General features: G+C 45.7%; 1 protein-coding gene across 1 annotated transcript; it reads left to right on the top strand.

The window, feature by feature from the left end:
• Window positions 1–203: 203 nt before the first annotated feature.
• MINPP1 (multiple inositol-polyphosphate phosphatase 1) lies at window positions 204–16,740 on the top strand. Its single transcript, XM_085064453.1, has 5 exons — window positions 204–785; window positions 1,532–1,720; window positions 2,601–2,698; window positions 3,572–3,705; window positions 13,032–16,740. Exons 1-5 carry the CDS (start codon window positions 245–247, stop codon window positions 13,429–13,431), a joined length of 1,362 nt encoding a protein of 453 aa, XP_084920579.1. The 5' UTR covers window positions 204–244; the 3' UTR covers window positions 13,432–16,740.
• Window positions 16,741–26,470: the final 9,730 nt, after the last annotated feature.

The raw sequence follows: 26,470 nt of genomic DNA, 5'->3' as shown, positions 1-26,470 counted from the left end.
GGAGAAGCCGGGAGGACTCGGTTGAAGCTGTGGTGGAGCCGGGGAAGCCGTGAAGGCACGAGCGACGCCGCGAGGAGCCACGCGGAAGCAGGCGAAGGCGTCAAGGGGTGGGCGAAGTTGAGAGGGCCGGGCCGGGCCGTGAGGGGCCGGGCGGAGCCGGGCCGGGGCGGTCCCGGGCGCGGGTGAAGCCGTGAAGAGCCGGCCGCGCTCCGCCTCTTCCTGCGGCAGCCGCGCAGTCGCAGCCATGGCACCTCGCTGGGAGACAGCTGTCCTCCTGCTGCTCCTCGTCCTGCCGCCGGCGAGCGCGGGGCTGAGCGCCTACTTCGGCACCAAGTCCCGCTACGAAGAGGTGAACCCGCACCTGATACTCGACCCGCTGTCGCTGGGTCCCGAGGCGGGCGGCTCGCTGCCCGCCTCCTGCACTCCGCTGCAGCTCCGCGCCGTGCTCCGGCACGGCACTCGCTACCCCACGGCCGGGCAGGTCCGCCGGCTGGGCGACCTGCATGCCCGGCTGCTCCGCCGACCCGCGGAGGCCACCGCCTGCCCCGCCGCCGCCGCGCTGGCCGACTGGCCCATGTGGTACGAGGAGAGCCTGGACGGGCGGCTGGCGCCGCAGGGTCGGCGCGACATGGAGCTGCTGGCCCGGCGCATGGCTGCCCGCTTCCCCGCGCTCTTCGCCGCCCGCCGCCGCCTGGAGCTGGCCAGCAGCTCCAAGCACCGCTGCCTGCAGAGCGGGGCCGCCTTCCGCCGCGGCCTCGGGCCCACCCTCGACTTCGGCGGCGACGGTGAGTCTGGGGCATCCATCCCTTCCCTGGGAGAGTGTCACACCTTTCCCGAGGAAGCTCCCTGTGTTTCCTGAGGGGCTGCAGAAGCTCCCTGGCCTTCCCAAAGGGCTACGGGTGTTCTACACCCTCCCTGAGGGAGTCCCGTGCCCTCCCTGACAGGGCTGGGGGTGTCCCCCACTCTCTCTGAGGGAATCCTGGCTCTCCTGGACGGGCCCCCACTGTTCCGTGAGGGGGACCCATGTGTCCTGAGAGACTGAGGGACTCCTGTGTCCTCCCTGAGGGACTGGGACAGTCCCTAGCCTTCTCTGAGGGATTGTCAGCTCTCCTAAAGGGGATGGGGGTGCCTCACACCCTCCCTGAGGGATTCCTGTGCCCTCAAAGAGGGTCTGGCAGAGTCCTGTGCCCATGCTGAGGGACTCCTGTGCCCTCCCTGAGGGCTGGCAGAGCCTCGATCCAACGCTGAGGGAGCACCATGACCTCCTTGAGGGGCTCCTGTGTCCTTCCTGGGTGGCTGGAAGAATCCCACACCCTCCTTGATGGGGAGCCCCTGATGCTCCCAGAGGGGATGAGGGTAGCCACAGGACCAGTCCCAAATCCCCCATGCCCAGGTTAGGGGGGACCCTGTGTCCCCTCCGTGGAGATGTGTCCATGATAGGCAGACTGTCCCTTAGAGGGTGTTAGGATGGCCATGCCCTGCAACCCCTGGAGATGGTGGTGCCTCCCCTGATGCCCATGCTTTCTTTCAGAGGTGGAGGTTGAAGTTAATGACTCCTTGATGCGGTTCTTTGATCACTGTGCCAAGTTTGTAGTCCTGGTGGAGGAGAATGATGCAGCCATGTGCCAGGTGAATGCCTTCAAACAGGGGCCTGAGATGAAGAAGGTCCTGGAGAAAGTCGCCAGTGCCTTGTGCATGCCAGTGGAGGAGCTAAATGCAGGTAAGGAGTTCCTGGTACAGGTGGCTTTGGCTCCAAGTCTGGCTAAGAATGGCTTCCAAGATGTGTATTTATGCAAAGTAGGTAATTTAAAGTGCCTGTGAATTGGAGATGCAGTCTGTAATTAAGTGCATGAGGCTGTAAGTCTGTGTTGGTGTTGCAGTAATGAATGATTGTTGGTTAGTGCTCAGAAGAAAAATATGTTTGAAAACATCCTTCCTGTAGATGAAATCAGCTTTACCTGGCTTTGGAGGGATTTGAGTGTTTTTCTTTAAATTCTGCTTTCTGAAGGTGAAACCCATTACAACTCAAGCACATAAAAGACCTCAGGAGAAGCAGACTTGTATGTCTGTGTTCTTCACCTGACCAGAATAGAAGTGCTGGGTTTCCCTGTGTGGTCAGGTGGTGGGAAAACCCCCACAAAATAAGTGTTACTGTTGAGATGGCAGCTTTAGGGACATGCTGGAAACAAAGTTCAGCCTGGTGCTGCTCATACTCAGCTACTGATGTGGAGGGAGATTTGTCCAAAACCTCACATCTTCCCCATCTTGACTCTTCTGTCCTTTGTGGTAGTGAGGCAGCACCAGCAGCTGACACCTGTAACACATCAGCAGATGTGCAGCATTGATTGTGAAATGCTCTTGTTTGCCCCTTGTAATGATGACATGTGAAGAGCTTGCCGGCCAAAGTTCGGATTTTTTGCAATAAATCCATTAAGCTGCTTATTTTTGGTGCTCGGCCTTTTTCCTGGTAATTATTTATTGGATTTCATTGTTTGCATTGCCAAACAGTAATTGTAATTCATTTTAGAGGTAAGTTGAGAGGAAGTTGCTGGTTGTGGAGCAATGGTTTATCTCTGGCTTGTTTGCTGGATTTGTTGCAGACCTTGTTCAAGTGGCTTTTCTCACCTGCTCATATGAGCTGGCTATAAAGAATGTGACCTCCCCATGGTGTTCACTCTTCAGTGAAGAAGATGCCAAGGTATGTGGGGCTTGGAATAACCTGGTGTCCCTGCCTGTGGCATGGGGTTTGGAATGAGATGGTCTTAAATGATCTTCCATCCTAAACCATTGTAAGACTCCTTTTATTTGGTTTTATGGACTATCAGATCTCTAAACCAAAAAAATGCCTGTTAAAACCCAGTAGAACCCAGATGAATGAAGCAAATGTTTGTTCCTCTTCTTTCAAAATCATTTGATATAACTTTTAATGTTCAGTAAGACTACCCCAAGGTTCTTAAGGAAATTTGCCCTCCTGGGAAAGAGGGAAGACCTTTGCATAGGGAGGTAGTTGACTAAAGGGTGGGCAGTTAGGAATAAATGGTCTCCTCTCTAAGACTATCAGGGTCACTGTGGACTTCTGCTGAGACCTGCCCTGTTCAGTGTAGTTATAAATAACTCAGCAGGGAGGTGGGAAATTACTTTGATGCCAGGAATTGTCAGGAAAGGAACAGAGAACGAGGAGAGCACTGTATGCTCTTGCATAATTCCAAGGCACAGTTCTGTCTGAGATGTGTGCACATCTCTGGAGCGTGAAAACAGGCAAGCTGATTTAAAGATGTGGGATGGATTCTGTGGGAAGAATGATGAGCCAGAGGCAAACTCAAAAGTGCTAAAAAAGCAGTGGATAATGGTTGTCTTGTGATGTGCAGCACCTCACCTGCCTGAGGGTATCTAGAGACTGAATTTGGTGGCTCTTTGGTCTGATCTGTTGTCTGGTTTTATGCTGAAGTGGTTTCAACTGGAGCCTTGATGTTGGGGATTGTTTGGGGTGGTTTTTGTGTCGTTGCTCCAGGCTGTGAGCTTTTTGTTTTCCCTTAGTTCAATAATAAAAACCTGTGACCTCTGTCTTCAGGTGCTGGAATACCTGAATGACCTGAAACAGTACTGGAAGAGAGGATATGGCTATGACATCAACAGTCGCTCCAGCTGCATTTTATTCCAAGATATCTTCCAGCACTTGGACAAAGCAGTGGAAGAGAGCAAAAGGTAAATCAAAAGGCTTCAGTGCTTTGTGAATGAGCTTTCTGTGGTCAATCCTGAGCTGGATTTTGTGTGAATACAAGTTCAGTACTTTACTTCCAAAAATGGCAACATTAGGAGAGTTAGAGCTAGGAAAATTTCAACAGAGAAAATACAATTTTTACTGGAGCAGTATTACTTCAAAGAGTATATTTTTCAATTTTTGTTGATGCTCCTGTATCCAGACAATGTATTTCCATCTATTAACTTGCTGATCCACACAGGCCTTCAGAGGCAGCCAGCTGCTGTGTGGTAGTGGTGCTCTGTTCCTGCACAGTTTGAGAGGAGACACTGAGTTAAAACAATGAGCTTTTTTTCCTAAAATGTCCTTGTTAAAAATAATGCATTACTTAAATGTTAATTTAGAACCTGTGTGCATTTTGCTTATATAAACTGAACAATTACAGAATTCATAGTTTAGTAATCAGTCACATGAATTAATACCTTAGCAGATTAGTATGGAAATGTTTCTAAAAGTACAGGATATCAAGGATAGGGCCATAACATTGTATAATCAAAATAGAGTGATCAATTTTGTTCCCTTTTAGTGTCCTCTTTGAACTGTGACAGCCTTTCAGGCCTCACATTATATGCACTAATTGCAGCTGTGTGCCTCAACTGTATAGAAAATATCCCTGTAAGTTTAGTAATAACAATCTTAAAAGCCCCAAAACTGTAGTTGAAAGGAGATACAGTTGAAAGGAGATTTCTGATTTATTTGGAGCTGAATCAGCAGTTGCTAAACTGAGAGGTGGGAAGGGCAAGTGTCTGAGGCTGAGCTCCCAAGGACTGTGGTAACTTCATGCTGTCTTTCAGCATTGGCAGTGGAAGTTCAGTTGCAATCCCTGAGGCTCTCGTGTTGTTTTGCTATGGGAGAGGGGATCAGGACGCTAAATCTTGCAAAATTCCAAGCCGTGTGAGCAGTCTTGAGGATGAGCATCATCCTAAACAGGAAGCGGAAAGCCGAGGGAGCCGAGAGCCACAGGAGTGTTACTCCCTTCCACAACAGAAGGTGGCAGTCGTAAAGCACTGGAGATGTGGGAATAAGCTGGGTTGGGTAACCCTGGAGAGGATGTGGGCATCTACCCCAGCCTCTGTATTGGAACAGCTTGGAAGTCTCTTGGGATCTAGGGAGTGGAGGTGCAGCTAATCCTGTTTCATCTAGAGACAGAGATTTAGCTCTTCTTCATCTATGGAGAGAGACATCCTGTTGCAGTGTGAGAGTACAAATGAAAACAAGAGGACATAGAAGTTAAAAAAATATGCCAGTCTCTTCTTTTTCTGGTGATGGTCAACTTCAAGGCAGCAAGTTAAGTATTTTTGCATCAGTTTCTTACTCAGACAGTGAATTTTTGTGAGGATGTGATGTCTTTCAATTGACTGTTGTTTGAGTTTTACAGTGTTTAATATTGATTTGGAACTGACTGCTTGCTCTGAATATTTAAGAAGCAGCAATTTGCTTCCAGGACATTATCTTTGCTCCAAGATCTCTTTACTTTTTGGAAAGCTTAGATGGGACTATCCAGAAGTAGAAAGGGAATCATTTCTCATCTGGGAAGAAGCTGAGGGATCTGCATTACCTGTTCTGCTCCAGGCTTGGCAGTGGAGAGCAGAGTTGACAGTGCTGTATTTCTGTAGTGTACTTTACATATTTATGTTCAATAGCTTTGTCCCATTTTCATTCTCAGTTACAATAAAGGCAAGGTTTCTCTTTTGATTTCACTGTAACCCAGTTTCTTCCATGAAGTGATTGTTGACCTTGCAGTCTGCTCACCAAACTTAGATGCCTTATCAAAGTTTGCTTTTATTTCTTGGGTGGAAAACCCCTCCTGCTGGTTAGTCTATCCTTAATTATATGAGGAAGGTGGTTATAAATACCTATTGCTAATTAGTCCCACATTCAATTTGCAATGCAAAAGTCTTTAGGATCTTTTATCATCTGAATTCCAGTATAACTCTTGTGTTTAAACTAGCAATAGTCTCTTCTGTTTAGGTCTTGCTATAAAGCTGTAAAAGGGATTTTTACTCTGTGATTGCTTTTGGCAACTGCCCCCATCCAGAGAGCTGGTGGAAAGGTGGAATATCTGTTCAGGAGCTTGGGTCTGATGTGGAGTTTGTCAGTAGTTGTATTAATGACCACCTCCTGTCAGCCTAGTGCATGGGCCTTGTTCTTCTGCACCCCCAGTAGCAATGAAGTATAAATGTCTTACAAAGGCTAATTCTTCAGTAGAAAGCATCTATTCCCTTAGACCTTACCATAGGCTTAATGGGACTTTCAGGACCATGTTCCTCCTTACCAGTCTGTGAGGAAGTGTCATGATCACATTTCTAGGTAGAGGTTGGGGGCCAGGACTCTCTCTTCCATTCAAATTTCCTTAATTACCAAAAAAAAACGTGTCACAAGAGATGTATATAAAATGAAAACATTTTCACTTAGGAAATACACTTTGGTTAAAAGTTTCACTTGCTGCATACAAAGCCCATGTGATTTGCTGTACAGAAATAGCATAGTTGGGCAGTTGTCTTATGTCTTCACAATTAGAAAGTGATTTATGGACTAAGAACTGTGTTTTTCCCAAGTCTGCCTGCTAGGGATAAAAAATAGCCAGAGAAGCTGGTGGAGAATTACTTTTCCCTGCTGATTTTCCCCAGCAGTTTAGTGAAGAGTATTCTGCTAACAGGAACTCTGTGTGTGTTGATGAGAAATCCAGGTATTTTGGTAGTTAATGCAATATGAAGCTGCTCATCTGATTTTAAAAACCTTTGCAGCTGCACACCTGGGCAGAGGTGGATTTGCAAATCAGTTGTGGCACAGTGTAAGCATATCAGCTATTCACTAAAGCTGTTTTAGACTGCCTTTTTCTTTTTCTAGCTTCAAATATTTAGTAAGTCTGCCCTTCCTGCTTGTGAAAGAGATTATGAAATACCTGTTATTGCTTGTACTGTCCAAATGGATTACCATAAGGCTCTGGAAACAGGGAGGCATCCTTGTGCAGCCACCCCAGTTTTTACAGTGTGTTGGTAACACCAGCCCAGCTGCACATGTGCATTGCAGGATATTTGGTGGTGGTTTCCTCTGAGAAAGTAAGCAGGTATTAAAGACTAATTTGAATATGATTCAAGATCCAAGTGAAGGTGATCTTTGTGAGTTATACCACAGAGCTCTATGGTAAGTAGGCTAATATGGCAATTTACTGGTAGTTTTTATTGTTCCGTGTAATTTGCCTCCCTCTTTGCAGCTGACTTCCCAGCACAATTGGTGACCTTTCAGGAGTCATTCACTGCTGTGCCCTAATCGCTCCTTCCAAAGCTGTGACTCAGTACAAAGGAATATAATGGATGATCTAAAAACACGTCACAGTTCAAAACTCTTTTTATAGTATGTACAAAGGGAACTGAGTAAAAGGCTTCTGTGTGTGCAGTAGCAGTGAAATAATTAGATTGAAAATCCCCTTTTGCTCATACTCAAAACAGTCAATTCTTCTATTAAAAACCCTTCACTGCTGCTGGGATGGTGTTCATTAATAAACAGTTATTGTCTCAATCAGCTGCTCTGTATTACAGTGTATGGTTAGCTTTGATTGCTCTGTCTTTCAAAGGTGGAACTTCTGACACGACTAAAGGGTGCTTTTGGGGAAGCCAGAGGTGTGAAATTCTCCAGCAATCTTGTGTTCAGCAGCATCCCTGTGTCTGTGTTTTTCAAGTGTGTGTGTTTGCTGACTTCTCTCAGAGAGCTGGGCAGCACAGAGCATCTCTCCTGGGAATGTGCCTGTTCATCTGTCTGCCCAGAGCTAGAGATTTAAAGTGTTTCTTGTGCCTTTCAGACTCTCCATGATGTCCTTAATCTCATATTAATTACTTAATACATGCTTGCTCAGGATTGAACTGAAAAAGTATCTCAGCAGCTTTTATAGAGTCATACTGTTGTATGTAAGAATGAAAAACCCAAATGAAACAGTACCCAGGAAAGTAACAGACAAATGGAGTGGTCTGACTAATGTCTACCTTGGGCAGGAAGGGTTTGACAAGTGGTATCAACCTCTTCGTTTGGTTTTGAGTCATTGTGATGGATCAACATTGAGCATCAGTGTGGTGCTGCTGCAGTAATGCATGTCACCTCTGAGGTTTGAAACTATGGGAGAGGTGGGATCAGCCAGCAAAGAGCCTTTGAAAGTGCAGCAGCTCTGCAGTCAAACACAATGAAGCCTAATTAGCTCTGAGTAATTAAGTCTTGCAGGACTGGTTAAGAGTGTTCTAATCAGGGTTTTTAATGAGTTTTGTGTTGTCAGTCAGCTTTTCACGTTTGCTTTTGTCATGAGTGAGCTGGTTTCTGGTTGCAAAATAAAGAAAATTTTATCTTGTCAGTATTAATGGGGCATTTTGTTGTGTTGGTGCTGATTCTGGAAATGATTGGCTGTGGAAGTTTTAGCATATGAGGGCTTAATACTATTTGACAGGGGTTTTCTTATTTTAGCTTTTTTTTTCCCCCCTCTGGTAGTAACCCTCTGAGCATCACCACTATTAAATATTTCTGCTGCCCTCTGAATCCCACCACTGAGTTCCCTGATCTCTGCTGCTTTCTGGTATGTTTAGGGTCTGCCCAGCTTTTCTTTTTGCCTGAAAGAAATCACAAGGGGAAATGGGAAATCTGAAAACAGCTTTTGCAGTCCTTTGTCCTGGCTTTTTTATTAGGGAGAAAAGGGACAATGTAGTCAAAGCTTGCTTGTTAAAACTTCTTTGCAGTTGTCAGAGGGATTTTTACATGTGGTTTGAGGGTTGGTCAGTTAACCTTTGCAGCAGGAAATGTTTCTTCTTACCCCACAATTTCTTGTGGTTTGGGTTGTCTCTAACTGGAAGTCCTATCAGTGCTTAGGAAATACACTTTGGTTAAAAGAAGGTGCACTTTTTCCATATGGAAAGTGAACTGCCAGTAGTCCTGGAAAGACTAGGAATGATCTGCTCTTGAGGATGGGTGAGCTGACACAAAAGATTTAGGGTTAAACCCAAACCTGCCGGGATCCAGGAGAACTAGAATTTGCCTGGATGATAAATCCCATATCTGTGCTTCTCCATGATGCTTTTTTTTTCCCCATGGTGAGACTTGGCTTTTGGGGCTGTGCTGCTGAATTCATCCTTTTCATCTGTGGTCAGATATACTTAAGAGGTTATAAACACCCCATAAAAACCCTTTTGTTTTTTGGCAGTTCAGGAGCTGACACATCTCTCCAATGAACCCTGCTTGTGCTCTGCCTACTGAGAGCCCCTTCTGCTCACTTGGAAGTGCCCCATGAAATGAATATGAAACCAATCACTTTCAAACAAGCTCCTAATATTTTCTGGCACAGTTTTACCCACAGTCCCTTCATCCCCCTTCAGAGTTGGCTATGAGATTTCCTCAGTGGGCTTTCCCAAGCCATGTACAAGTAAATAAAAGGGAGGGGACAAGTGAATTCAAAGATCATTAGCAATTGCCAGAGTATGATGCTGAGAACTTTGATGCTTCCAACATGATGCTGAGTCATTGATCGATTGTGAGGCAAATTGAGTGCGGAAACATCAGGCCTGCCATTTAATATTTTATTAGCCTGGGCTACTGTTTATCAGCGTTCTGTTGCTTGTTTTGTCTCTGCCTTTCTCAGAAATGCGGAGGCAGTGTTAACCTTTGCCTGTGTGTATTCTCTGAAGAGCTGATCTGTCATTATTTTCCCCATGATTAAGAATATTGCTGTTTAACCTTGATGGCCATTTTTATTATCATTGCTGGATACCACATCTGAGCTGGAGACTGGACAGGGAGTGCTGGAGCAGTCTGGGATGTCTGATGCTGGGGGAGCTGGCATGCTGTGTTAGAGGTTGTGGAGAACTCATGATTGTGTTGTATCAGGAAGCAGTTTTAATCCTCATTAAACTAATCCAGTGGGATAGCTCTGAGTGGGAGAGGTTTGTTTTGCCTCCTAAGGTGGTATGGCCTGTTGGTGTGACATTTCATGAGACTAAAGCAGGTGAAGGAAAAACTCAAGTTATGCTGAGATTGAGCACCTTGTTTAGTCCTTCTTTTGTTGCTTCTTTCCTTGTTCTTAAAAAAATTGTCTATGCTGTAATTTTTTTCCTGCTTTGCAAACATATGTCTTGCTGGGTTTTTTATGATTTTTTTTTCTGTTTTCTTTGTAATTTACTTCCATTTCAACATTCCTGTTTAGCATCAGCTGGAAAGTAAAGCCAAACTTTGCTTAAAGCCAGCATTGATAGCCAGAATGTTGTTTTTTGGGGTTGTGGTTTTTTTTTTTTGTCTTGTTTCTGAAGCCTCTTCTGGGTGGGGGGATGTGAAATCCACTCCCTGTGGAATCAGTAATGCCCATGTAAAGTTGTTTTGGAGATTCTAGCAGCATGTTTACATTCCCAGCTTCCTTCTCAGTTAATGAAACACAGACCACCATGCAGCTGGGATTACATGAAAATCCAAATAATTAAATGAGGGAAAAATTTAAAAAGCAGCTCCAGGAGAGAATCAGAATTCCAGGCCAGTCTTGTAGAAATAATGCTGCAGACTGCTGAGCACCTTGACCAATATGATACACCTGAGAAGTGTTAGGATGGCTCTTTGAAAGGAAAACATTCCTCTTGGAGCTCTCCGGAAAGATGAGCAAATATAAAATAGGGTGATCTGGTAGCTACAGTCATGATTGCCAAACCTCTTTCTCAGCAGGTTACCTTATCTAAAGAAATCAAGCAGATGGGGTTAAGGGGGAAGGTCCTTATATGGGGGAAAAAATTGATAAAATTACAAGAAAGGGAAGCAGCTGATTGATTTTCTTTTTCCTAGCAGAGATAGAGCTGGAAAGAGCTGACCTGCTTGGGATGTTGTAAATGACTCAGCAAAAAGAGGTGACAAGTTCAGTGGCATTGCAAATGAGGCAGTTTTATTCAAGATAAGTAAGATTGTTTGTGTTAGGAAGATTGTGAAAGGACTTGGTGAGACTGACTGGGCTGGAAAACTGCAGAGCTGTCAAGTAATCTGCCCAGGAAAAATTATCTTATCACCTGTTGGATAGAATCTGGGGGAGCTTATTGCTCAGGAGCTGAGTTATGAGGCTGTAGCTGTCTGGAGATATCTCAAACTTCAAACAAATGGGGTTTGGAGCAGCCTGGTCTATGGACCAGGCATGGCAGGGGGTTGGAATGAGATGATCTTTAAGGTCCCTCCCAATCCAACCCATTCCATGATTCTATGCTGGGTATCAGGAATCAAGGAAACAGCTCACAGGTTTAGCATGGATTTGTTATGTTGCCTGTGGTTCTTGACTGTTGTGCATTCTAATACTCTGATCTAAGGGGATATTTTGGAAAATTGTGGAAGGACTAAGGATTTCTCAACTTGGAAAGAAAACTATTGCAAAGGAATAGAAAGGAAGTAGAAGTAGAAAGGATTGATTGAGACATAGCATTGACAAATAGAAAAAATTAAGAGCAGTGTGTGAAGCTGTGCAACTCCTTGCCACAGGATGTTGTGTGTGCTAGAAATGCATGTGGATTTAAGGAGAGATTTGGCAAAGGAATGATTCATGACCTAGAAGCCACATTTAGCCCAAGATATTCCTGAGCTGGAAATTTCAGGAGGTGAAAGGAGTGTCCTTGCCTGTCTCCTTGCTTAGACATCTGTGTCTTGCAGCTGTGACAGAAGGGATGTGAATGTGTCCTGAAACGTAAAAGTACTTCCCTGCAGGTGTGTGTGAAGGTGGAGGATATACATGAACTGGTCAAATGGATAAGAGAGGGAAGGGGGGAAAAAAAGATGTTCAAGGATCCAAAAGCTTTACAATTTTAAAATGAGTGAAGGGGTCATAAATAGCAAGGAAAGAACATAGGCAGAAACACTGATTTTGGAGGAGCTCGAAGAGTGTGGTGAATGTACAACTGTTGGTGCAACAAAGGCATAGGTAGAAAAAAATATCCTGTCCTCCACAGAGAACCTTTCTGTGGTTTGAATGCTGCTTCTTTTGAATAGGAAACAGTGGCAGGGTTTGGAGATATTTTTTAAGGGATGTTTTACCTATGAGGAGGGTCTGAGGAGTGGAGTCAGAAGGTCTCAGGCTCACCAGGAGCACAACACAAGGTGTGTGTCAGGCTGCCCAAGCACCATGCCTACAGTGAGCTGATAGGGCCCATCCTGGGCCAGCACTGAATTCCTGCTGAGCTGTTCAGAGTTCCAATCCACAGGCAAGTCTCCCAGTTAACCATTTTTCCATTGCTTTGGGTTGGAGTGGCAGAAACGCCTCCTTTTCAGGCCAATCAACACGTCTCCTGAAAGCTAAACATGTGCTAGATCAAGTGATCTAGGTCACTTGGAAACGGTCCCCAAAAGCCATCATCTTTCTCTGGAGCAAGAGTCAGATTTTCTTCTTGGCTGGTGCACCCTGGCACAGCAAGCCAGCTCTTATCTCCCCTTTGGCTGAGCAGTGTGCAACCTTTTGTTACATAAACTATCATCATTCATGATACAAGTGAGTGGCTTGGTTTGCTGACCTTTGTACTGAGAGAGCATCTTTTGGGCTGCTTGGTGCCCTCAGGGTTAGTAATAGCAGTATTCCTGCTGGTCATTTGGACTGATAAACTGGAGGACAACTGTTTTCCTGCATGACTGGATCACTGACTTCAGACTAAATTGGGTAAATGCTCCCGATGATTTGAGGGAGACTCTCTCACGTCTAGTGAAGGGCTTGACTATGTATGAGACCTCCACCCCCTTCCCAAAATCCCTTCCTAGATACACTCCCGGGCTCTCTGGCTGAGAGGGCTCAGAACCAGACAAAGCCCTTCAGGTCCCTCAGCAGGGCCAGCACAGGGGACAGGTCCTACCCTGGGGCCTGTGGCCACCCCATGGCTGTCACAGCCGAGGAGCCATTGGCCTTGTGCCCCTCTGGGCCCCCTGGGCTCCTGTCCAGCTGCTGGCACAGCACCCCCAGGGCCTTTCCCCACAGGCCCTTTCCAGCCCCTCTGCCCCAGCCTGTAGCTGCAGGGCTTGGGGTCACCCCAGGGCAGGACCTGGCACTTGGCCGTGTGGAATTTCACTGTGTTGGCCTTGGATCAAAACTTGGACAAAATTTAGGAAGCTGCATTTAAAATATCTGTAACACAGGCCAATTCCCAAACAGGTTTTTCTCAGGAGTAACACAAATTCATGTGTGTTACTGACATGTCCTTTAGCTGTGGTTGCTGGCAGCTGCGCAATGTGTTGGCATTTTGCTTTAAAGCACAGGCTCTTGCTCATCCCTTTTGCTTCTTTTCTTTCGCAGTTCCAAACCCATTTCTTCACCTTTGATTGTCCAAGTCGGGCACGCAGAGACCCTGCAGCCCCTGCTTGCCCTGATGGGCTACTTCAAAGACGACGAGCCTCTCCTGGCCGACAACTTTGCCAGGCACGCGCAGCGGAAGTTCCGCAGCGGCCGCATCGTGCCTTACGCAGCCAACCTGGTGTTCGTGCTCTACCACTGCGACCACGTGAACGCCTCCCGCCACGAGTACCAGGTGCAGCTGCTGCTCAACGAGAAGCTCATGGCCTTCCATCACTCCAACGACACCATCTCCACCTACGCGGACCTCAAGGACTACTACAAGGACATCCTGGAAAACTGCCACTTCAAAGAGGAGTGCGAACTGCCCAAAGTCAACGTCACTGCTGTCGATGAGCTGTGAGGGAACGGAACGGCGCCGATGTTCTTCAGATTGGTCTGGGTTCAGTTCCACGGGTGTGGGGAACAAGTACTTTGGATGATTTGCTGCTGCTGTGTTGACTTTCTAACCTTGCAGATTCAGGGGGTTGGCTCAGCTCAGTGCACTGATTCTCTGTTGCATAAGCAGAGCTGCTGAAACAACTGCTGTGACAGGGAAGTTGTAACAAATGTGTGATGCAAGACACAAGTACCTGTGTGTTTATATGTACAAATAAGCTGATTTCATTGGTCATGGGCCACAGATGGATTTAAGAGCTGGGGCAGCGTCCATTTTACTGAATCTGAAGGTGGTTGGACTGATTCAGTATTGCTTTGTGCTGCCTGTGTTTCTAGCTGCTGTTTTCCTGTGCCACGCATGAAATACTTCAAACCTTTTTTTGATCTTTTTCCCAAGCTTCTAGAAGGGAGAGGGTAAGTAGTTCTCCACAGCTGCATAACTTCTGCCTGGACAGCACCATCTTTTTTTGGGCATTTTAAAGCAGGAGGAGGTCCTGCCTGCATCACCTGCTTGAAAAGGGGCAAGGAATTAAAAGTCCCTAAAGTCATCATCAGCCCATCCTGCATAGCAAGTTAGTCTCCAGGGTAAGTAAATTATCTTTGAAAGAAGTAGAGGAAAAAAAGAAAAATAAGTGAGGTAATAGAAAGTACTCACTCTTCCTTTAAGGTGCTCTGGGACATGCAGCAGTTGTTCTCTGAATAATCTGGAGTGTCCTTTCACTAACACCATCCATTTCTGGTGTTATTTGGGGTGGGGCATTCAGGTTAGGCTGTTCCATGGCTCTGACCATCTTGGTCCTGGCCAAGTGGTGACAGTTTTCCTACCATCTCTGGCTGGAAAGCACCTCTGATGTCTCTAGCCTCCTGCTTGAAATGGAATTGTTGCTAACTCTAAATCCGGGTTTTTGAACTGTATTAAGATTGGGCTGAGACTTGACTTCTGTTAACTTTAAGGCACCAAACCTGCTGCCACTTACATAGGTCTTACACATTTGATGTGCCACCTTGTTTTTGAAATGCAGCTGGGTTTAAAGGGATGAATTGCCTAAAAGGACTGATGGTCTTCTAAGGCAACTGCACTCTAAGTAGGTTCCCCTGTTTCTGAAAGCTGGGAAGTACATTGAAGTTCTGCAGTGTGGCAGTGAAAGGAAAACTGAAGATAACTGATGAGAAATGTCTGAATTAAGTCAGATTAAAAATTCCTTCATCATCTGCAAGGGAATGGCTGTTTGACCAAGTTGCCCCAAAGCAGATGAGGGTGTGGATTTATGGTGCTGGTAGCTTCTGGAGTGTGCACTCTCACCCTCTGAGTGTCCCAGAGCTCACCCTGTAAAGTGAGGTTTATTTTGCTGTGTTTCCTGGGCAGGAGGTGAAGAGTTGGAGTAAGTGATTACCACAGCATAGCCTGCAGCATTTGAGGGTATAAATGTCTACAGTGGACCTGATAAGTCCTTTTTGGAGGCTCACCCTTAGAACTGGGAACTTAACTGCTGCAAAAACAAAAGAAAGCAAGCCAAAATCCAAGTTGAGGAGTTACACCTAGTGCTTTTTTTTTTGGTTTTTTTTTTTTTTATTGAGGACTCAGCCTTTTGTCACTTTTTTCTTCTTAACATGCCTTGTATAAAAGCACTTCAGGTTTACCTACCTGTAAGTTAAGGAGCAATTAAACACATGGTTTTTGCTGCTGTTAAGGGCATTTCCCTAGCTGTGGTTGTAGGGCCTTGTTTGATTAGTGCACCACTTGCCACAGAGACCAAGACATCACTGAAGATACTGATTCAAATATTTCAGCACTTGGCTGTGTTAAATCTGCAGCTCTGTCTGAAGCTGGTGAAATGGTTAGGGAGGAGTTCAGTGCTGCAACAGCCAGAGCAGTATAGGTCAGGGTAATTGGCAGCCTCTGCATATGACGTTGCTGCTCGATCACCTTTGCATGTCTCCTTTCTAACATGATCCTACTTTGAGACTAAGTCAACTGATGGTAGTGGTTGTGACAGATCCCAGGTAGGAGCTCATTGCAACATTTGAGTCAGGCCACAAAGAAATGAGCCTTTGTTTAAAGACAGTTAAGTTTGGAAATAGCAGATAGGAGAGTGAGAAAATCCACCTTTGAATAAATATTTTTTTTTCTGTGAGTCAGTGATGATTCATGAACAGAAGGGATGAAAGCCTGGCTATGGCAGATGAATGGAGGATTCTGTTGTCAGTTCAACAAGACTGATCATAAGACACCATGTTTGTTAAAAGATATGTCCTTCTTTCTTGTGAGGGAATACATTGCACTTGACTGCTTTTTTTGAGTGTGTGCCACATGAGGTGCAGGAACCAAATAATTCCTTCTATTGTGCAGTACCCTTTGTTTGTGCATTAGCAGGTTGGGTGTCTGTTTAAATTCTATGGATGATTCCTCAGAAGCCGTTCCCTGTTTCACCTTGGAGTACAGGTCTGTTGTACCCCCAGTGTAACAGATCTCTCTTCAGTGGCTTTCAGCAATTAACTGGAAGGGAAAATGTGCTGGTGGGGCTCTGACCTGTGTTTAGAGGATGCTCTGACTCACTCCTTTGGCAGAATTAGAGGCTTGGTGTGGAAACTTTGCACCATTGTAGCACTATAGAAGTGTTGGGACATGTAAATACTCCAGGCACTTACTCTAGTTCTTAGCACTGGGGAGGGGATTTCACTCTGATCCTTTTATCTAATCAACATAGACACTTGTTTAGATACTTAAAAAAGAAAACTAAAATGCATCAAAAAACTTCTACAAAGTTGGGCACAAGCTTAGTGTGCAGTGTTTTATCAGCTGCCACATCTCCTGGCAGTGCACATTCCCACATCCTGCAGAAGTCCTGCAAGACAAACAGTGCTCCTCTTTCCTGTGGCTCTGGAGGACTTGTCTCAGTCACCTGCCAAGGACTCTCTCTGCAGCCTTTCTAAAACTGGAAGCTTTCAATGGTGGGAAAACACCAACAGTGTTCTTGGATGCTGGCCTTCAATACATGTGGAGTACATTTTAATTTGTTAAATGTGGAATCTTTTTGGCAAGTGAATTTTTTGTCTAGTAAGAACGGTTGTCCTGGTTAGTGTCAAGCTGTCAAATGCAGATTTGTAATGATCTGGTACTAACTGGATGAATTTGGAGAACCTGTGGAATTTTAGTGCTGTGAAATAAAACTGCACACTTTTTTCATCTCTGTTTTCTGAGCAGCAATAATGACACGATCTTTGGTATCATGGCTGTGTTTTGCTTCAAAATACATTTGGGAGGTTGCTGTTACTTGTGTTGGTGTCTCTGATTATTTTAAGTCATCAGATGGTTAATAGAAAATGGCTTAATTAGGTTTTTACAGTCACATTTTGAGGGGACTTTGTTTCCAGGAGCCCTGGTTTAAAAAACAGCAACAATTTCCTGATGAGGTTTTTGCAGACGCAGAAAGGGTGTGGTGGCTGGAATGGCATCATCTTTGATTATGGGCTGCTTCTGCATTTTATATGAAGATTTACTAGTCTGTAAGACAGCTGGAAGTAGAAAACAATTGAGGAGGTTTTGTTAAAAACAGGGAAAAGCCCTCCAAACTGTACAGTCACATGCAAAGGAGTGAAATGCCCCTCAAAGTAAGACACCAATAGAACCTTCAAGGTGGGGAACATGATCACCAACCATCCATTTCCTTCTCTCCCTGTTTTTGGGGTCTATAATATATTAAAGAATTGTTTGTTGTCCAACTCTTCAAAAGTAAGTATTATCAGGTGCTGCTGAGGCAGGAATAATGCCTTATCTTTAAATTGCTAAATTCTTGCTTTCATGGGTTTTAAATTATAGATCACTTCTCCTGACCTGACTGGACTGTAGTGAATGTCTCGTGTCCTCCAAAGGGTTGTCAGGCAGTACCCTGAGAAGAGTCACTCCCAAGTGCCAGTTCCTTGGTGAACCCATCTTGTGAGCCAGGGAGAAGTCAGAACACTGAGTCCTGGGGAGGTTTTTTCTTCCCAGCCTTCCTCCTGCTGTGAATGTGCTGTCTCAGGGCCAGCTGCACCTCCATCACCTGCAGTCAGGAGCTGGGGAGGCTGCTCTTGGCCTTGTGTGCAGTGTGTTTCTTGGTTTTCAACTCCTGCCTGTGTTCTGGGTTGCTTTGCCTGCTGGGGGTGTGGGTGCATTTTGGCTTTGACATGCTGCCACCTTCAAATTCATCTTCATGAAGACTCAGCAACTCCTTTGTATCCAGTTCAGCTGCTGAGTGCTGGTTTTCTGCCTGATTTCTCAGGATTTGTTGTCCAGTAAGTAGAAAACTATTTCTAAATTGCTGTGTTTCTGATGTTGGTAATGTTTTTGAAGAGGGTTTTTCTTGGCTGTGCAATACATGCCAGGCCAGAGCTGGGTGCTGCTTCCAGATCTGATACAGGGAGATGTTTGTAAAGGCCGTGTGACTTTATTCCCTCCCTCGTTTGCTTCCAGAAGTGGAAAATAAAGATTATATATAGATAATTGCATTTACAGCTATTTTATTGCTCCAGCTTCTTTCAATACGTATAATTAGGATAGAGGAGTCTGAGACTTAACAGCATGTGGGGTTTATGGTGGTGGATTCATTTATTTGTTTAATTTAACAGTTCCTTTGAGAAAGGGCTTAAAGGGAACATTGTTTTCCTGGCATTCTGCTGAAAGGTTAGAGTACAGTTCTTACTGTGTTGAGTTAACAGAAACAAATCCCTGGCCTTTAGGAAAGGGATTATTGTGGAAGGAATAGTATGGAAGGAACGAGGTGAATTTTGTATTGTTCATTTAGGGGTCAGAAATGCTCTGCAGGCTTTTCCACACCAGTGACCTGGATGTGATTACAAATCCTGAACCTGTTCCAGAAATAGAAGGTGCCCAGGTGATCCTGAGAAGCGCTCCAGAAAGAAGATCCGGGTGGGATTAGGCTGCAGGTCCTTCAGCCTGGTGACCTCTGGCTTTTGGTGGGACATGATGCCTTGAGCAAATGCATAGGGACAGAGCAAACATTCCCCATACACTCCTGATTGTGGCTACAGGGGGGTTTTGGGCTGAGGAAAGTAGATTTGTGTGTAGCTTGGTATATTTCTCTTAAGGAATTTCTCCTCCATGGCTCTCCTGGTGCTTTCCTAACCCAAAGCCAGGATTCTGCCCATGTGCTCAGGTGGGACATCACCTGCAGAGCTGCCCCAGCACAGGAGGGACCTGGAGTGCTGGAGAGTGCAGAGGAGGCACCAGCATGAGCAGAGGGATGGAGCAGCTCTGCTGGGAGAGCTGGGATTGTTCAGCCTGGAGAGGAGAAGCTCTGGGGTGACCTCATTGTGGCCTTGCAGAGCCTGAAGGGAGCCTGAAAGGGAAATGGAGAGAGATTTTACAAGGGCCTGGAGTGACAGGACAAGGAGGAATGGCTTCCCACTGCCAGAGGGCAGGGCTGGATGGGATATTGGGAAAGAATTGTTCCCTGGCAGGGTGGGCAGGCCCTGGCACAGGGTGCCCAGAGAAGCTGTGGCTGCCCCTGGATCCCTGGCAGTGTCCAAGGCCAGGCTGGACACTGGGGCTTGGAGCAGCCTGGGACAGTGGAAGGTGTCCCTGCCATGGCAGGGATGGCACTGGATGGGCTTTGAGGTCCCTTCTCACCCAAACCATTTTGTTACTTCGTCATTTGCTTGGCAATGGGATGTGGTGGATGCCAGAGCTGAGCTGGAGCTCTGGGAAGGTCTAGCTCCTCTCGTGGGAGCCTCCTGGTAGACTTGAATTTCAACCACTGTTCCAGGAGCTGTGATTTGAGAACAGTGATAGCTTGCAACATTCTCAGTTAGCAGAGTTAGTTACCATATGCAAATGGTGAAGCTTGGCATGTGTTCTGGAGCAGTTCTTGTGATACAAATCTTGTTTCAGTGTTGTGTTTCCCTCAACACCAGCAATTCAGCCCATTGCTTGGAGCACTTTTACTGGGAAAGGAGTTAAACACTTGACCTCTCTGCATCCCACTTGTGCTACTTGTGACTTTGATTTTCTTTTCCCCACATGGGAAGGGCTTATCTTGCTTATTTATTACTTGTGCTGAAATCATTCTGTTCTTCTCATTGCTACTTGGTTTTTTGGCTTGGTTTTACCCTGTGCCTATAAATACATTTCCTGGGCCAGACTTGCACACACTATTCAAGGTGAGGCTGTGCTGTCAACTTGAAAAGGAATGAAATGATAATTCTTTTCTAGGTTTTTATTTCTAGGTAAACTTTTCTAGGTTTTTATTTCACACTTCCCTCATACAAAATAGCATCCCAGTGATGTCCTCTGTGTATGATGTATTGCTCCTTCTTGCTATTAATGCTATTTGCTTCTCTCTGAGGATTTTGGTTGCCTAAAAGTACCTCTGAAAATTGGAACAACTTTTCATTCTAATATTTATGAATGTGTGGGATCCTCTATTTTTTAATTATGGTAGTTTGAAACGAGTAATTGGGTTGTTAGAATAAATATGCAAGGGATGAGGTAGAGGGAATATTTTCAAACAATCCGATAGTTCTGTCCAAAGCACAGGGAGGTGGCTCTTAATCCTCTCTGATTGCATCTTTGTGCTGGATCAGCCAGGACAGGGTTGGCTTTCTGGGCTGCAAGTGCACACAGCCAGGTTATGTTCAGCCTCACCCTCCTATCAAAGTAAAAAACCCAACCCCCTAAGCTCCAGTTCCTGGTTTATGTGCCAGAAGAGAGACTTGAAGTCCTTTGGTAATGTAAAGTATGAGTAACGTTATACTTGCCCTTTGTCTCCCTATTCTGTATCCTGACAGTCACTGACATGCCTGATCCCTCTGGAGATGCCACCTGCATCTCATTTCAGCCTTTGCTTTGCCAGATCTGATGAGTTGGTGCCTCTTCATCTCTCCTGCTCACCTGACTTATTTCTTGTGTGGGCTGGGTCTTGTTTCACTTCAGTTCTTTTGAAGTTAAGTGACCACAATTGTACTTGGTTTTCCAGATGAGGTCTAACAAACAGCTCACTGCTTGGAGGGAGATCTCCCCACCTCTTTTCTTTGGAAGGTTAATCATTAGGCCAGTGAGGTTTTTATATTTATTTGGTTGGTTAAGGGCTGTTTTCTGTGGTCCTGTGGAGGTTTTGTGCTCTGATTCCCATCTTCTACTGCAGAACCTTCTCACTGGGTGCCACATGTCTTTCCTGGCACTTGGAATTGTGTAGAACAAATTTGTTTTGTTGCAATATAAAGGGTGTCACTAATTATATCCTGCATTTCTCTATTTACCTGCATGTCTGCTGCTTTTATTATCCAGCTCTGCTTCCCCAGGGCCTCGTGCTCCCAGCCCTTTCAAGCATGAAGCATATGCAAAGTGCTGCTGGGACTTGGCTTTGCAGGAAAGCCTTTGGGATTCAGATTTCATCTCACAGAACCCCAGAATTATCAGGCTGTTCTTTAGCCCTCGTGGGCCTTGGGATGGCAAGGAATGGCATATATTTCCTCTACAGGCTCTGGGAATGCAGGCTCTGCCCTGAACCCACCAAAGATGTTCGGGTTTACAGGGGTTGGTTATCCCTGGGGATAATCAGGAGGTTCCCCTTTACCTCACTTCTCCTGAGTTTGAGGTCAGGTGAGATGGATTCTCCACTGTTCCCGTGGAGCAGATGTCCCCTGTCTCCATCTCCATCCTTTCCAGGCAGAACTGGAGGAAATGCCACTCCCAGTTTGCCATGGCCTGACTGTCCTCTGCCCCTGTGTTCCATGCCCCTGCTCAAGCAGGAAACAGGTGGTGAATCAAATGGGTTCTGGGTAAGTTCAGATTCCTTCCTTCCTTGTCTTTTTCTTTCCCCAGGAGGTGCTGCATCTGTTGATCAACCCAGCTTTGGGCACAGGGCTGGAGTTGGATGTTAAAGTCAAATCCAGGGGTGTGCTTGGAACTTCCAGCTGGATGAGGCAAGACAGGGAATTTCAGAGGCTCATGTGACCTACTTCTTAAGCTCTCACATGCAGCCTGCAGAGCAGAGAACTGAGCTGGAGGAGACAGCTTTCCTGTTAAAGGAGGAGTTGTTTCCATCCTGTATGGCAGTGGAGATCTTTCAGGAGTTTCTAACTTTATCATGGTTATTGGGCCACTTTGCCCACAAGAACTGTGGCTGCCCCTGGATCCCTGGCAGTGTCCAAGGCCAGGTTGGACATTGGGGCTTGGAGCAGCCTGGGACAGTGGGAGGTGTCCCTGCCATGGCAAGGGGTAGAACTGGATGATCTTTAAGGTCCTTTCCAACCCAGGCCATTGTATGAAAATCAGTGTTTGAATAATGCACCCAACACGTGTCACAATTAGTAAATGGCACCCTGATTTTTTTAGAGCTTAATGCCCATACTTATCAATGGCTCTTCTATGAGAGTGGTAAAAAGGCTTCTCTGGATTACTCTAAAAATAGCAGAATTGAAACTGAATTCACAAACCAGAAAAAGTTTCCCTTCACATGGTTTCTGGATGAACAGTCATTTATCTTACGGTCAGACAGCTTGTCTGGAAATCTGTGTGACAAATCCCACTAGGAAATGGTGCAGGGGGAAGGAAAAGTGCTAAAATCTAGCAGTGTATTGCAGATCCTAAATCTGTTTTGCACAGGAGTGAAAACAGGTGGGGACTGTGGGGTTTTCCTGTGCTGGTGGGAAAAGTGTTTAGTGCTCCTGTTCATAAGTGTCTGGAGATGGAAGGAGTGATGGGTAGGAGCTGCTGTCACACACAGCTGGCTGCTTTGTGAAAGGATTAGGATGAAATTACACTTCAAAATGTGATAGGAGCTGACTTCCCTACCTGCCTGTGCTTGTCCAGCTCTAGCACTGCCTGGCCCTGGAGAGGCTGGATTTTAGATTGCCCCTTCCTTAACTTATCTCTTTAACCATGACTGCCCTGGTGGCAGTTTTAGCCAGCCTGGTATCTTTGTAGGTATTTTGGCCTTTTTTTCTGCCAGCCTGCTATTAGGAGAAGACATACGTGGCTTCTAATCTGACTTCCTGAGTTCCCAGTTTACTGTAGGGAAAGTGAATCTGAAAACCTTTCAGGAGCTGGGATCTTTATTCTGGTGTTGTAAAAGGAACAAGGTAGGGATATGGGTCAAAGTCTGTGGTAGGGATAAGAAATTGCACAGGGCAAAGGCAACAGACCTATAGTAGATAATTACACTCAATAAATAAATGTCATTATTGCAATATGACACACTACAAAATAAGAATCTTTTGTTTTGCTGCCAAAGATATTTGTAAAGTCAATATTCCTTTCCTTGTAGAGTGTTGTCCAGGCCCTGGTAGGGATATATATTTTATATCTTATATATTTTATATCTTGCAGCTGTGATGTGCAAACAGAAGGAGAGTGTGAGGTCTGCCTGCAAGTGGGAGCTGGGAATGCTCTGTGGGGCTGGCAGGGAAACCTCAAAGGTTTATAAAGACAGGCAAAGGGAAAGAGTGAAATATGAATACAGAAAAAGAAAAATAAGAATCAAGAGGTGAGAAAAATCAAGAACCCCTGTCAGAATTTAGTTTACAGATCTGGTGGGCTTAAGCTGATGCCCAGGAAGTTCCACCTGAACTTCTTCCCTGGGTATTGCCTGAGCCCTGAACAGACTGTGCCCAGAGGCTCTGCAGTCTCCTCCCTGGGGATATTGCAGAGCTGGGTGGGCACAGTGCTGTGCCCTGTGCTCTGGGATGGCCCTGCTGGAGCAGGGAGGTGGCACCAGATGTCCCACTGTGTTCTCTTCAGCCTGACTCATCCTGGGATTCTGTGTTGGACAATGCTTGGAGAGCAGGACACACTGTTCCTGAGTTTGTACCCACTCTGAAAAAGAAAGTGACATAAGCAGCTGTGGGATTGTATATTTTGCATTTTTACCATTTCCCTGGTGATTATGGGGATCTGCTATGTGTGGGATGCCATCCCCATGGCTGGACCAGTTGCACTGGGAACATTCAGAACTGTCAGCACAGCCCAGAGGGGGTGTGGGAAAGCAAGATCCTGCTGGGGAGCAGGAGTGGTTGTGTCACTGGGGCATTAAAACCCCAACCTGGCAAGCCCAGCTCTGGGTTGTTCCAAGTGAGCTTGGCAGCACTATGAGAAGACCCATGTAGGTGCAGAGCTTGTTCCTGGCTTGGGCTCATCTCTCCCCTTGTGAAATCCTGGCAAACTGGTTTTGAACTTGGTTTCTGGCTGGCTGTGGCAGTCCCCAGTAGCAGTGGGTGTTGCCATTCAGCTTCAGCAGCTGATTTCTTGTCACTTCTGGAGCTCTTGTTTCTCTCAAGCAGCTTTCTGAAAGTTGGAGGTGACCCTGTGCATTTGAATCACAGAACAAGGAAAGGAAAGAACGTTTCCCGCTCTCAAAGTCCTAATTGCTCACTCCAGGAAATAATGCCCTACCACCTTGTATCTCTGGTGCTTCCAGCAATCTGTGCTTTCCTTTCATAGCTTACTTCTGGTTTGACATCTCCCAGGTGAGGCTTTAAGGCTGCAGATCCACACCTGACTTATACATGGAATTCAGCCCCCTTTGTGCAAAGCCCTGGGTGAGAGGTGAGGTGGATTAGCTGGAAGTGCTTGTTGGGGCAGTTCAGTATCTCTGCAGGTTGATGCCACAGGTGTTACGTGTGTTCAGTTGGGGAATATTCAGATTTCAAAGGGACCGATCCTAACGCACTGGGGACAGGGAGAGCGGAATTTGTCACACTCCCACTGACTGAAGAATGTTCCATTAACTGGGTGATAGCCTCCCTTGGCACTTTGGAAAAACAAAGCCAGAGAATCTTAGAAGAAATGGTGCTAAAGATGACAACTGTGTCTCCATCACTTGAAAATCCAAGCAAGGCATTGAACCTTCATCTGCAGGTTCTTCAGTGCTAGGAAAGCAAATAAACAAGAGCAGAGGCAGCAGTAGTGGAATGGTTTTGAGTGCAGGGAGTAGTGGAATGCTTTTCCACCTAGAAGCCATCAAATAGGGGAATTCCTGCAAGGATTTCAGAGTGTGCAAAGTCAGAGACAGTGACCTCCCCATTTTTTCTGCCAGGTGGGAGAGCACTGCAAGGCACAGCCCTCTCCTTCCACGACACTTGCCCAGAGGCTGCAGCACTTCTGGGGCTGATCCCTCAGCAAACAGGATGTGACCTCTTAATTTCCACCTCTGCCACCTTGTAGGTGGCAAGAGGTGTTGGTGACGTTATCACACTGGTCATGGCCAGCTTGTGAACATTCACGTGAGTGTTTGTGCTTTGGGGTAATTTCTTGGGTAATGCTGGCATAGGAATTTTGGCTAAGAAGGGGATTTGGAACGGGGAAGATGGATGGAGAAAATGCCTCACAAGCAGCTGCTTGTTGGGCCTGTTTGGGGGAGTTATATACAGATTTTACTCTCTGTTAGTGTAACAGGTTGCACAACGGGCTCCTAAAAGATCTTTTTGTCCAGGGATTTATTGTCTCTTTGAGACTGGGGTGTCAGGGCAGTACAGATTTTGCAGGAAAGTGCTGAATCCATGTGCACAAGGGCAGGCAGTAAGGGCATAACTTTTTTGTGTCCTTCCCAGTAAGGAGAGGAACAAAAGTCTCAGATGCTGGAACCAGAGTGAAAATCCCCACAAATATTCCCTGTAATCACAGAATCACAGAGTGGTTTGGGTTGGAAGGGACCTTAAAGATCATCCAGTGCCACCCCTGCCATGGGCAGACACACCTTCCTCTGTCCTAGGCTGCTCCAAGCCCCAGGGATCCAGGGGTAGCCACAGTTCCTGCTTTTCTGGGATGCTGCTGCTTTTCCTGGCTGTGTGAGGCTGAAGCTCTTGTTCAATAGCCCAAGAAGTTCTTTAATGAAAATTGAGTGTTGATAATTTGCATGTCCCTTGAGGTAAGCAACTAGATGTTTTTTTCCCTTTGTTTCTGATTCTGTTTCATCAGTTACTTTCTTGAAATGCCCACACAAATTAAAACTTGTGGCAATAGCCAAATATATTTAGTTATTATAGCTTCATGTAACAGAAGTTTGTGCCATTCTTTGCACTGTGCTTGGGGAAAAATAGGTGAAAAACCCTTGGATCTTTTATACCCCAAAATATTATTTGCTCAAATTCTCAGGCAGTTATGAGCGGCCAATTTAATTCCTAGAAGGGAAATAACTTTGATGAAGTTAGAAGTGAAGAGTGATGCAACAAATGGAGATAATGTTGACTCATTTTCTATCTCACTGATAGGTGTCTCGGGGAAACATGGAGGTGTCACATGCTCTGGATGCTAATTGTTCTGTTACATCGTAGCACTAGTTTTCTGTCTCTCCCTTTCTGCAGCTCATTTTTAATGGAAAAAAAAAAGTTGTTTTCCTTCAAAAATGTGCTCTCTAAAAGCAGTTGTGTTAGGCCAGGATGGTTTACAGTGGTCTGTTGTTAAAGAAGCCTGTCTTTCTGCCTTTTCTTCTTCACAAACCTCTTTGTGCTGCTCCTTGTTCTTCAGTAAATGTATTTCCCTGCTTGCCTTGGTCTGTTGGGCACCTTTTCCACCCTTCTTCTTTACTGAAGGTATAAAAAAGCAAAGTAACATGGAAAGGGTGTTGGGATGTGAATTTAAATGTACCAGGATGGACTTTTCCAATGGATATCATGTTCAGGCTTCTTGCCCTGTTTTTCCAGCCTTGCTATGGCAGAAATTTAATGTGCCCTTAATTGATGAAAACAATATGAGGAAAAGCACAGAATGAGTGATGCTAAAAAGCGACCCTGGTATTATTTAGCTGAGTTAATCCTGAATGTAATGCCATGGGTTTAACTGGAATTACAGTGGGGATTAGCTCAGTTGATAGCTGATCACACTCTAATAGCTGCCTGGCTTCAGGAGTTGGTTGAACAGGTACTGTTGCCTCCTTGCAGCCCCGTTCCTTCACCTCCATGTTTTCCCACAGTGGGCCCTGCTGTTCCTTCAGCAAGACCTCATTTGAGGAACCCCATTTATGCTTTCCCTGCTGCCTTGGGGTTTCCCATTTTCTGTTTTATGTGTT

This window comes from Lichenostomus cassidix, chromosome 6 (genome assembly GCF_008360975.1).
Source record: "Lichenostomus cassidix isolate B80296 chromosome 6, HeHo_3.0, whole genome shotgun sequence".
In the NCBI taxonomy this organism is placed as follows: Eukaryota; Metazoa; Chordata; class Aves; order Passeriformes; family Meliphagidae; genus Lichenostomus; species Lichenostomus cassidix.
Note: the sequence above shows the minus strand (reverse complement) of the source record. Positions and strands in the feature narration are given on the sequence as shown.